This window comes from Aquarana catesbeiana, linkage group LG08, assembly GCF_042186555.1.
Source record: "Aquarana catesbeiana isolate 2022-GZ linkage group LG08, ASM4218655v1, whole genome shotgun sequence".
NCBI lineage: Eukaryota > Metazoa > Chordata > Amphibia > Anura > Ranidae > Aquarana > Aquarana catesbeiana.
Window position 1 is genome coordinate 142758934 of NC_133331.1, and position 13124 is coordinate 142772057.

Below are 13124 nucleotides of genomic sequence, written 5' to 3' on the forward strand. Positions count from 1 at the left end.
AAATCAAAGAAAGTGCTCCAGTGCTCCAAGGTGCTCCTTAAATGACACAGCCTCTTACCAGACTCAAATGATCTCCAAATCATAAGAGATCAATAACTCTTTAGGTCTAGCAATTCCCTCACCCGATGCTGTCACCATAGGATGGTTTCATTATCAGTGACCCAGTCTGTAAAAATCCACGGCCATATCCCGGCAGGGAATGGCATGGACCCGAAACAGAACCAAGACGCAAAAGCAGAGTAACACCCCTAAATCTCCCAAGTCTCCTGGAGGAGCAGCTGTATACGTGGCCAGTAAGAGCAACATGGCGTCCCAGACGGAGGTTCCGGAACTCGCACTCACAAAGCAGAGTAACTTTGCTACTCTAATTCAGGCGATTACAGGCTGCCAATCCACGCCGTCAACTCTCGCCACCAAGATTGACGCCGTTCAGCTGGAAATAAGCCTCATTCGGCAGGACTTCGATAATATCTGCCAGAGGGTTACAGAGACTGAGCGCAGGCTGGGCAATACCGAAGATATGGTCCGCGATCACTCCATGCACACCCTGCAGGTGAGAGTTCGCTCCCTCGAGTCGAGAGCCAAGGACGCAAAGAACCGTAACAGACGGAACAATCTTAGGATCATAGGTCTCCCTGAGGGATCGGAAGGCTCGGATCCACCTGCATACACGGTGCGGCTGCTCTGCACACTTTTCCCTCTGGCGGCCTTCTCGACCTACTTTGTGGTGGAGAAAGCGCACAGGATGCCACCACAACGTGGGCCGGCTGGCTCCCCGCCATGTACCTTCATCTTCAGGCTGCTCAACTTCCAAGACCACGACCTAATCCTGCGAGAGACTCGTAAGCTGCACGATATCCTCCATGAGGCTGCGTGGCTGATGTTCTTCCTCGATTTTTCTGTGGACACCCAGAAGCTCCAGAAATCGACATGGTGAACCAATCTCTGAGAGCAAAAGCTATCAAGTATAGCATGCTTTTTCCAGCGCGCCTCCGGGTGCAAGAGGGGGAAACCACTAGATTCTTTACCTCACCTAGTGAGGCATCGCAATGGCTGAACATGCTGCCTCCACGCTGAAACCATCCCTGTGAGACTACTTATCCGGATCAATGAGTACTACCCTGCCCCTCTCCCCCCCTAATTGCACTGTTCATCTTAATGGAGGTGTTTTCCTGCAATGCCAGCTGTGCGGGCTGTTCTAGCTTACATTAGCCCTGACAGCTATGGGGGCTGAAGCTCTGCCTAGAACTGGGGCATGCTGTTGACTGAGTTCCGTTGGACTTTTGATTGCAGCCCATGCAGCATATGACTCGCATGTTTACCTCCTTCACCTCTGGGGGGGGTGGGGGGTGTTTAGCTCATGGTCTGCAACGAGGTGGGGTTGCTCACATGGTTTCTTTTCCTGTACACCACTTTTGCCTTTTGAGATATAACTGGATGAAGAACCTACTGTGTCCCCCCATGAATTTTGGCAATTCCATGACGTAACAGTCCTACTATGTAAGTTCGTACCCCTGTTTATATTCAGGAGACATCCCTACTGGTTCCCGCTCATTGGCGGCATCTCCTCGTTGGCGGCATCACCTCCTTTTTTTTTCTTTTGTTTTCGCAGTTGAACATATTTGGCTGCTCTCTGTTCATGACCCCAAGTAGTCAGTGACTATGGTTAGTTTTGGGATACAGGCATACCCTGGTTTGGGGAGGTGTGCGGGGTGGGAGGGGGTTACGGGTTGAGATGGTTACTTGTGCAAACGAAGGAATGTATTTTATGTAATTGCATAACTGCTGACAAAAGGTTTTTTCTCATTGGGTGTTGTGGTGGGGTGCTGGGGAGGGGTCAGGAGCTGGCCTCTTCCCAGGGTCTGGGTGCTTTTGTATACTTGGTTCTGCCGAAAACGCCGGGAGATGATGGTCTCCCGGTGGAATTTTACAAAGCACATATAGAGGCACTGGCTAGTAGGTTTTTGGAAGTATTGTCGGCCTCCCTTTAGGCCTCTTCCCTCCCCCCTCGATGTCTACAGCTATTATTGTTGTGATACCCAAACCCAGCAAGGACCCTGAGTTATGCTCCTCATATAGGCCCATTTCGCTGCTTAACATGGATGCAAAGATCCTTGCGAAGGTGCTGGCGACTCGCCTTAACAAGGTCATTCTATCCTTTGTCCACAGAGACCAAACTAGGTTTATGCCGGGACGGGGTACTGACATCAACTTGAGAAGGCTCCACACAGTCGTGGCCGGTATTTCAGCTGGGGGGGGCTCCGGGGTGGTGGCCTCCCTTGATGCTGAGAAAGCCTTTGACTCAGTGGAGTGGGAATATTTATGGCTTGTCCTTCAGAAGTTTGGTTTAGGGCCTAACTTTATCGCCTGGCTGAGGATGCTTTATTCGGCCCCCTCGGCCAGAATTCGGATGAATGGTACGCTTTCGGCTCCCTTCCCTCTCCACCAAGGCGCCAGGCAGGGCTGTCCCCTCTCCCTGGCCCTCTTCGCATTGGCAATTGAGCCATTGACGGGGCTCTTGAGGACCTCTGAGGAGGTACAGGGCATCTCATTTCCCCCCCGGTTGAAAAGGTGTCTCTGTACGCAGATGATACACTGCTGTACCTGCATGATGCCCGACGGTCACTACAGGCGGCCCTGGCTATTATTGACCAGTTTGGGTTCTTTTCAGGAGTTAAGGTGAATTGGGACAAATCACTCCTGTTTCCACTATCAGATGGGAACCAGTTGGTCGCCCACAGCAGGTATCCCCTTTCAAATATTTAGGCATTCACGCCCAAACGGACCCTCTACAATATTTAGATGACAACTTATACCCTGTGCTCCAACAATTTATCCACCGTTGCAATATATGGAGGAACTTCCCACTCACGCCGGTGGGGAGAGTAAATCTGATAAAAATGTCCTACCTCCCTAAATTCCTCTACATCTTCCGCCAGTCCCCGGTCCCTATCCCAGCTGCTTTCTTTGCTAAACTTGATCGAGCCATCACCTCATTCATCTGGGCGGGCTCGACCCCTCGTGTGGCCAAAACCACACTGCAGCTTTCGCTGACTGAGGTGGTCTGTCCCTGTAAAACTTCAGGAAGTACTATTGGGCTGCACAACTGGTCACCGTGAGGTGGTGGTTTGCTCAAGACATTTCCAACCTGGCAGTCGATTTGGAGGCGGCCATTCTAAGGTCCTACTCTGAACTCAGCAATCTTGTATATCGAGGGCCAAAATATAGCTCCCAAGTAACCACTCCTATTAAGACAACACTTCTGGCCTGGAAGCAGGTTACCCAACATCTCAGCGAGCCGGGCACCATATCTCCACACACTGCACTATGGGGCAATCCCTCTCTACCTTATCTCAGATCCATACCAGAACCAAGTTTGGGCTAGATATACGATTACCAAAATGAGTCATATCATGTCAGGAGGACACCTCCGTCCCCTAGAGGACCTTAGGAGGTAATTTAAACTACCTTTGTGGATGTACTTTAGATATATGCAACTCAGACATGCCATATGGGCCCAATTCCCTGATGAGGTTGTTCTGGCTGTACACCCAGTTGAATCCTTTCTTGCTGCTACCGACGTCAGCCGCACACTGTCCTCCATATACCTGAGACTTACCTGCAAAGATACTTCGAACACGCTCCGGTTGTTTGGAGTGTGGCAGCGGGACATTCCTGCTCTGATGGAGGAGGATTGGACTGAGGGTCTGCAACAATGTATGCCACTTATGATCTCAGCTAAGGACCAATTTGTGCAATTAAAATTTATGCATTGAATGTACTACGCTCTCTTCAGACTTTCCAGGATTTACCCAGGTGTGGATAACACCTGTCCCAAATGCAGGCACTTGGTGGGAACATTTATTCATATGGTGTGGGAATGCCCCCATATTCAAACCTTCTGGCAGGCAGTGGTTCCTGACATGAATAGGGTTACAGGCCTCTCTCTGGACAGGGACCCACTTGTTTTTCTACTAGGCATCACTGATAATCTGGTAACCACCAAGCACACTAAACTCTTCACATTCTACGTGGCTTACTATGCTAGGAAGATGGTTCTGTCCAAATGGAAGCTCCAGGACCCCCCCCCCCAGCTCTCAGCATGGAGAGCGCTTATTAACACTGTTCTACCCCTATACAAATGTACTTATATGGGACGTAACTATCCTCAGAAGTTTTGGCAGCCTGGGTACAGGCTAGGCACCTCACGATATAGACACCTGGGGAAAATGAGAAATGGTACTAAATAACTGCCTGAGGGATCTGCAGGTATAGCTAGATCCTCTTTTTACCTACTAGATGCCGGGAATATATCCCATGACCTAAGATGGATGTGGCTCTTCCCGTTCCCTACCTCCCCACTCTCTCTCTCTCTCCCTCCCCCCTACCCCCCCTGCTTCTAGTCTGGCATACTGAAGCCCTGAAGTGATGCATTGTCACCAAGGGTGTGTTGTAATTTGACACTGAGTATTGCAATTATTGTTAGCTAGTTTATGTCAAACTAATGTAGCATTTCCATGTGTAATGTCTTACTGCTTCAATAAACATTCCCTCTGTTAAAAAAAAAAAAAAATGATGAAGAAATGTTTGTTGATGTTTTAGAGCAGAAAGTAAAAAATATTGTTTTTTTTACAAAATTGTCGGTCATTTTTTGTATCTAGCACAAAAAGAAAAGATCTATTCGTGGAAAAAAAAAGGACATACATTTTATTTCAGTACAGTGTCGCACGACTGAGCAATTGTCAGTTAAAGTAACGCAGTGCCGTATAGCAAAAAATGACCTGGTCAGCAAGGGGGGAAAACCTTCCGGAAGGTGAAGTGGTTAAACTTTCTGTATGTCATATATGTATGAGGCAATCAAATTTCAATAGAATAAAGTACATAAATTAATTGCATGCAAAGTTGTGTTTATGTAAATATTTCTGGGGAGGAGGTCCATAGTTTTCATCAGATTTTTAAAGGGGTCTGTAACTCCAAAAAGGTTAAAGCGATAGTAAAGTCTTTAAGAAAGATATGAGACCTCCTTTACTTTATCATTTACTACCATATATGAAGATAAACTTGAAAAGATCTCTTACATCTGCTCTTTGTGTGTGTTTTCTAATACAGGCAGCAACAGTAACCGATCCAGCACTCGAAGTACACTAAGCCTGAGTAGTGGAAGGGAAGGAGATAATGAGGTAATTGCATGTGTGTTTCAATGAGTGACACAGTAATCGTTGCCTTCATTCAATCATCAGTAAAAAATCCACTGCATTCCAGACTACAAGGACAAATAATGTTTAATGTCTGTTTACAGTAATGTTAAATGTATCAGTGAAAATGGGAAACATGTATTTTCTGTTCTAGTTACAGGAAGGAGTTATGTGAAAAGAAAAAAAAATGAATATGTGCAAAAATATACAAATCACAAGAGATTAATGCATGCTCATTATCAGTTTAACATTTCCAAAAAATACATTAGTGGCATGTAGAACTCGAGGATGTGGGGTAGAAAAAAGCACTTGTAAAAATGAAGAGAGAAGACTTATACATTGTTGCAAACTTACCTTTGGGTTTGCCCTGTTACCCAGATGCAGCATGGTGCTCTCTTTTGCTGCTCCACAGTTGCTGGTACCATCCTTCTGGGAATCTTACTTGTTAGAGATACGGCACCTGTGATGTAGTGGCACTTTCCAGACACTGTTCTGATAACAAGTTAGACGAGAAGCACTTTCCAGGGCCAAGGCCATTGGCATTGCATCAGTGCTTTCCCTGTCCCTGATGATTCACTCTGTGAGTAGGCCAGTCAGACTGAGCGCTAGGAGTTACCACATCAATTCAAATAGCTGGGTGCCTTTAAAATTTACACTTTCGGTTGGTTCATACCATGGAAGGGGTTAACACTGGGGAACTAATGTCATCTGCTGGGTGAGTTGTCGAGCAAGCATGTTACACATTGCTTTTCCCACTATTCAGCACCAAGGAGGCATCTCCCCACTGCTGCTCTAGCATTGCAAAGAGCCACGTGGAACTCTGATCTTTGGTCTATTCCTGCTTCCAACCTACAGTGGCTTATGTTCACCTCTAGCAATCCGGCCCACATCTGTTACCAGAGTTTGGGATTTGTGAGTACCCGAAGCCTTGCCCCTTCCTCCGACTCTTATGATACCTTACTGCCATGCAAGTGCAGCATGTCTAAATCTAGACATGGTGGACAGTCCTGCAGTACTGGGTGCGCCAACCTCACACTCTATTAACTGCTCCAATGATGCTTGCAGCACACCTACTGATATAGCCAACGTCTGTAGCCTGGAATCATGCTTTCCCTCTGTTCCTAGAGTTTATATTATCTTCAAGGACTTCCTTGGCTCTACTGGGTGTTGACTGCACCTCTGCTGCTGTACCAAGACCTCCTCCATGGAGCCTCAAAACACTGAAAAAATGTTTGCTTTCCCCAAGACTTTGCTAAAACGTGGTCTGCTCCAAAGGTAGAACTGGCAGTGTCCCACCTTAACAACGCAATCACTATTCCAGTGTAGGCTGAACTAGTCTTAAGGACCCAACTGATGTGGTTGGAAGTCCTCTCTAGAGCTCTGTTCTTGCTGACAGGTCTTGATATTTACCATCTTAACCATGACTTTGCTTTGCCAAACTCTGGCTGACTGGTGAAAAACTATTAAAAGGTGTCAGTCCCTACTGTGGTTGTCCCCTTGATTAATGAACGTTTAGAGCAAATGGTTATTGCTTTAGCCTACAGTTTTGACAGGCTGCTGGAATGTTCCCATCTCATCTTCCACATAGGACTCCTTTCAGTACATATGCAGAAGTCATTTTATTGTTGGACTGAAGAAGCCACATCTAGGAAGCACTTGTACTGCATGGCCTTAGAGGGACAACATCTCTTTGGATACCTGGAGTTTCAGTCTGGTTCCCCAGAACATATAGTCTTCTGATCGTTAGAGAATCTCAAAGTGAGTTTCCTGAGTTGGACTTTGTTGGACATCACTTAGGTGATGCAGGACCTTTACCTCCAGAAAAGTTTGTGATTTTGTCCCTAAGATGGATGACACTGAGACCTCACAGTCTTCCTTGGAATTAAGGCATTTACATTTGTCTCAACTGGTGATTTCTGCACTGAAGGGAGAAGTTTATGCATCTGGCTGCCTCTCATCTCATGCGTGACAAGCAGAAGTCATCACAGGAGGTGTCACGTACCTGGTGGAGACTGAGCTGTAGAGAGGGCTTCTCTTGCACCTCCTGTCTAGCACCCATGATAGAGATGACAGGGAGTGAAAGACACAGAGTGGCACAAGGGCCAATGTAGCAGGTGGCTCAGGATGGGTCTTGGCAGGAGCCCAATAGCTGCAGATTACCGGACAGGCACCGAGGACTGGAACTCCGTGTTGCTGGAACAGCAGGCTGAGTCGTGGTCGGTACAAAAGCCAGGAGGTCATCAACAGCCGAGCAGAGCAGGTACTGGAACGTGAGACAGGATCAAAGACGGGATACAGGCCAGGTTCGGTACACAGTCGGGCAGCGCGGTACAGGAACATGAAGCAGGGACAAGGTTAAAACACAAGCCGGGGTCACAGGAAGGCAGGCAGAAGTCCAAGAGGCATCTCAGGTACAAGCCGGGTCAAACACAGGAACGCAGGAACAGATCAGATTCAGGTAACAGGTACTAGCTGAAAGACCACTCAGCAAGGCTCATGTGTCAGTGTTCAGCTTAAATAATCTATTTGGCGCCCAGACGTGCACGTGTGCGCATTGGAACGCACCCGTGTGCGTGGGCCATGGTGCGCGTCTGTGTGTGCGCATTGGCGCGCGTCTGTGTACACGCATTGGCACGCACCTGTGCACGCGCATTGGCGCATGCCTGTGCGCGCCAATACAAGTCCTTTTTACACACACTGGTGTGCCCGTGCTTGTGTGCAGGTGCGCATCTGTTAGCCAGACTTCTCTTACAGGAGGTCTCTGTGCCCCCCATGGATTGTCAGCAGGTAGAACACTGTGTTCCTGCTAAAGGTACAATTGTTGGGGTACTGTATATCCACTGGCCTTCATAGGACCTGATCACTTGAAGATGGGTTCCCCTTCTGTGGCTGCTGTGCAGCCTCTTGAGCCTCTTGAGCAAGTTTCTCCATATCCCTTCCTTGGTTCTGCTTTTAATCAAGAGAACTTTCTTAGCAGTGTCCCATTTCCAGGACTATTGATGCTTTGCTTAGATGACCTCCTACAGAGGCATTGGCTCTGTTGGACAAGAGCGCTTTGGCTGTGGTTCAGATGGATCCCGGACCTTTGGAAATCAGTGCTGGAACCAACTCATTGTTTGGACTATCTGGGTCTAGTCTTGGAAACAGCTCAGGCCAAAGTGTTTCTTCCACAGGAGATACTTCATACTTTCTGATCTCAGAATCAAACTCTCCAGTCAAAGAGTTATCTGCTTTTGTTTGAGAATCTTGGGCCTGATGGTAGTCTCCTTTGAGGCAGCCCTATTTGCCAAGTTTCACTCCAGTCTTATATACCACCACATTCTATCAGTGAAATAAAATCCCCAGGGGGTCATCACCTTTGTGCTCCAGCATCATCCACATCTGGCTACTGTAACTCTGGGACCTCCAGATGTCTTAGCTGTCAAACGTTGGGACCCATGACCATCAATATTAGTTCCAACAGTACAGGTCTGACATGGCCCATTAAACAGTTTCTCAATTGCTCCTCCCAGTACATGATATATGTCTTGCCCTGCCCATGCAATTTACAATATGTGGAAAGAACAATACAAACCTTCAGACAAAGACTTAATAAACACAGATTAAATATTAGATTGGATTCAAAGATCAAAGTGTTTCAAGACACTTTTCGATACATCACAATAAGGACTATAACCTATTAAAAGCAACTATAATAGAAGAAGTTCTAGAATCAAAACACTACAATAGATATACTAGGTTAGTCATATGAGAAACAGTTTGGATCCACAGACTCAATACATTATCCCCTGATGGTCTAAATGAGGCAATTGAAGCATTTTAGCATTTTAGCATTGCCTTTAGCCCGCTGCTTGGTTCCTTTCCAATGTTGTCAATTCTCATTTACATAACACATAACCATTCATTGGAATTAGTTTCACTCTCATTATCAAACCATTGTACATGAGTAGATGTATGCACACACACACACAAATATATATTATATATATCCAGCACACAGGGTTTTTTTTGTTTTTTGGACATATATTTTTATATGTGCGTTTGAATGTATCAAGTTGTGCATGCATTGGTGTGCACATATCTGTGTGTACACATATTGCTACAGTACACAGTCCACTCCCCCTTGCCTTCCCTACTCGTGTCTAATTTTATTAACATAAAATTTCATTTCTACTCATCATCCGGTTCATGTATTTAATCACCTTGCCTGTAGCATACATTTTTCCATTCATACATCTACCATTTCACATTGAGGATTTTTTTCCTCAGATAGTGAAGCAAGAAACCAGCAAGAAAGATGAGGTAAATTCAGCATGTAATATGCACTCCTGTGCAGTTCCTCTCTCGCATCCTTATAGGAATCATAAATCCTCAAAAAGACATAAGTAGATTAATAGCACAGCACATTTATTAAAATCCACAAACTAAAATCAAGCCAGTAGGCGTCACCTATTGGTGAAATGCATTGAGGTTGAGTCGTTGCTGTCACTTCCGGGTTGCCAGTGACGTCACATCCGGCACAGGTGAAATGCACACCAAATCCCTTTGGAGAATGGCGGGGCAGAACGCCGTCAACGCAGGCTGTTTGTGCTGGTGGCGGTTTTGTTTTTTTGGGGATTTATGATTCCTACTTGGATGCGAGAGAGGAGCTGCACAGGAGGGCATATTACATGTTGAATTTTCCTCATCTTCCATGCTGGTATCATTTAAAGGCTGAGAAGGGCTTTATAGCCATATGAATCTGGTGAGTAGTTCCCTTTACCACACTTGATGGAGCATATTTGGGAGTGAAGAAGTTGTCACTGATAAAACACGGCACAGTGTATGGGACTACTTCACACATATAAGGACAGTGATGAATTATAGTGGAAATAGTGGAAACTATTTTATAGATTTTTATAGATTTTATGGACATTGACATTAGGATTTTTTGTTGATAACATTGGTTGGAGTATTTTTGACATATTGGTATATGAAAGTGTTTGTTATATATTTTGTGTTTTTCAGAGTGCACAAAAAGGTGTTTCACATTTTTTTGTTTGTATGTACAAGCTTAGTAGTAGCACCCTACTTTACATAATTAAATTAAGAGAGATGTCTTCTCTGACGACCAAGCCCCCTGCATTGACGCTCAGCAGTCCTGCCCAGCTTGACAGGCTGGCATCCTTCGTGAATTCTTCCAGAAGGCAAGAAGGAGGGCATACATATTTAAATGTATTCAGTGGTTTACACACTATAAAAAAAACACTAATAATTTGAAGGTTGGCACCCTTTCTATTATAATATTAACTTTTTTCAATGTCTCTCAATTCACATCTTGGAACTTTGGGCACTTTAGATGTCTCTGCAGGTTTAAACCATTCTGCTTAGAAGGTCATCTGATCAGGATACACCACTGCAGTAATATACATCAACCTTCAGCATCGAACCAGTAGACTTGCAGTGGCAAGAGAGGTAGATCAGTTTCTTTCTGGAGCAGAATTTCACTTTACCACCTTGGCCACTGTATACATCCCAGGTGTAGACAGTTGGCAGGCAGGCTTCCTCACCCAACAGAGCCTGAACCCGGAGAGTGGTCCCTGCAACCAGATGTATCCTAGGATCTGTGTCTTGGGTAAGTGACACTGAATCAGAGGTGGCCCGTGCATTGTGGGCGCACGGGTGCCCCCCCATCCATCCCCCATTTCAGGACGCCAGACGTATGGATTTCTATGGCGGGGGTGGTACTTTTTGAAGCACCTAATTAGAACCAGAGGCTCCAATAGGCTTCAAAATAGGGTGGGCTCTGGGCGCAGAGAGTGCGCCCTGATCCCACCCAATTGCGTGACGATAGCAAATTAATTTTTGCTATTTTCACACTAACGCTCCTCCTTCCTCGTCTGAATCTTCTTTCTCTTCTGCTTTGCAAGATCAAGATGGAGGACATTTTGGTAATCCTTTTTGCTCCACTTTCTATACCACATATACCACATCCACTTGGATGTGGTATATCTGCCTGGTCAGCCTCCTGGCAGGCACTCCGTGGGTCCTGCCTGATCATCAGGTTCTTCTATCTAAGAACCGATTTGCCAGCTTTATGTTTGCTGGCTTTATCGGCATGGGTGTTGAAGCCTGAGTTCTAAGGCACAGGGGCATCTCTGAGTCTTTATTTCATAGTATGCTAAAAGCTAGGAAGTTTAATTCTTGTAAGGTCTATTATCAGACATGGAAGACATACTTTATTTGGTGTGACTCTTGGAGATTCCAGGGGTTTCTCTGTGTGATGAATCCTTTCTGTCCTGCAGCTTTGTCTAGACCAGCATTTGGCTCTCAGCACTAACAAGGCCTAGGTTCCTGCCTTTTCTATCTTTCTGTCTTGTTTTACGTCTTCATTAAGATCTTTGTACATGAAGTTTCCCATGTACAGTATCTCTCCTATTTTCTTCCATTTGACTCAGTGGTTTCTGTATCTCGTTCTCTCCACTGTTTGAACCTATTGGAGACGTTCCTGCCTCTCTATTCTCACCTACAAATTGGAATTCCTTGTAGCCATCACCTCTCTGAGACAAGTGTTTTAACTTGTGGCCTTAGCTTGCAAAGAACCCTTTCTGGTTGTGCATAGAGACAAGGTGGTATGGAGGTTCAGGACTTCTTTCTTGCCTGACGCAGCCTCTGCTTTTCACCTCAACTAAGGACATTGTTCTCTTGTTCCTCTGTCCAGCTCCAATTCCCCTGAAGAATGTTTGTCTCCATTATCTGGATGTGGTTCAGGATGGGAGAGATCATTCCTCAGATGGGCTCTGCATAAGTGCTGCAGATTTTTGTTTAACAATATCTAGGTGGCTCAGGCAGAAAATCATCCAAGCTTACGGTCTCAAGGATTGTGTTCCACCCTTTCCTGTCAAGGCTCACTCTGCTAGAATTGTGTTTCAAGAGCATTTCAGCATTAAGTAACCATTTGCCATATTTGCAAGATTGACGTGGTCTTCTGTTCACAGATTTATAAAGTTCTACTAGGTGGATATTACATCCTCATCTGTCACCAGCTTCAGGTGTAAGGTCCTTCAAGTGGTTCTTTAAACTGCAGGCAGTCCCCAGCACTTTTTTGTTTTTTCTTGGGTTTGTTAAGAGTTTGTTTGCTGTATTGCCCAACCCCATAGTTGGGATGTTTTTGGACTAACCAAAAATGAAAGTGGATGAGAAAGAAAAATTTTTTTTTGTACTCGCCATAAAATCTTTTTCTTGGAGTCTAGGCACACAAGTCCCACCACTTAGTTTTGCATGATCATAAACACAGAGGCAAGATGATAGCCAGAGGGGTTATCCTGGACTGGCCTAAAGTTATTTGTTTGCCAGTATCCAATTCTCTAGTAGGCAACAGTATAACCCTCAATGGACTCCAAGAAATAAACACTTTTTTAAACCATTTTGCACAAAACCTCTTTCTAACCAACCAGGAATCATTATTCTGAGTTCTGTGAACTGATAAAAGGAGAAATGTAATTGAATGTCATGGACTGTTTTGGTTTTCCCATTATGATTGCATTTGCAAGCATTTATTAAATGTTCCTAAATATTATTATCCCCATTCATTGGCTCTACATATATTTCAAAGCATTTTATGGCTATGGATATCCATGTACACCAATTAAAAGACTTAAAGTGGTTGTAAACCTCAGACATGAAATATGAACAAAGCATATCCCTCTGTTGTGTGTACTGGTCTCAATTAAGAACACCAAGTGTAATTTCTGTCCGCTACCTCGCTCCTCTGCCATAAGTCTCCTCTGACAAAGTTTCCTGACACCAAAAGAAAAATAAAGACAGGGGAGGGCACAGCCTGTGATTGACAGACTCAGCTCTGTTCCTCTGTGCCGTGTGATCTGTGATCTCTCCCTGAGAGATCCTGTGTAAATTCTGCACTTTGAATGAATGTAGGGGAAAGACGCG

At 45.3% G+C, this 13124-nt stretch overlaps 1 protein-coding gene across 1 annotated transcript in view; it reads left to right on the forward strand.

Annotated features, from left to right (window-relative positions):
* Nucleotides 1-13124, forward strand: part of PIK3AP1 (phosphoinositide-3-kinase adaptor protein 1) — a 212025-nt gene that overhangs the window by 187923 nt on the left and 10978 nt on the right. The window contains exon 15 of the mRNA XM_073596509.1: nucleotides 5110-5180. Coding sequence (XP_073452610.1) covers nucleotides 5110-5180 — 71 coding nt within the window. The remainder of the gene's footprint in view (nucleotides 1-5109; nucleotides 5181-13124) is intronic.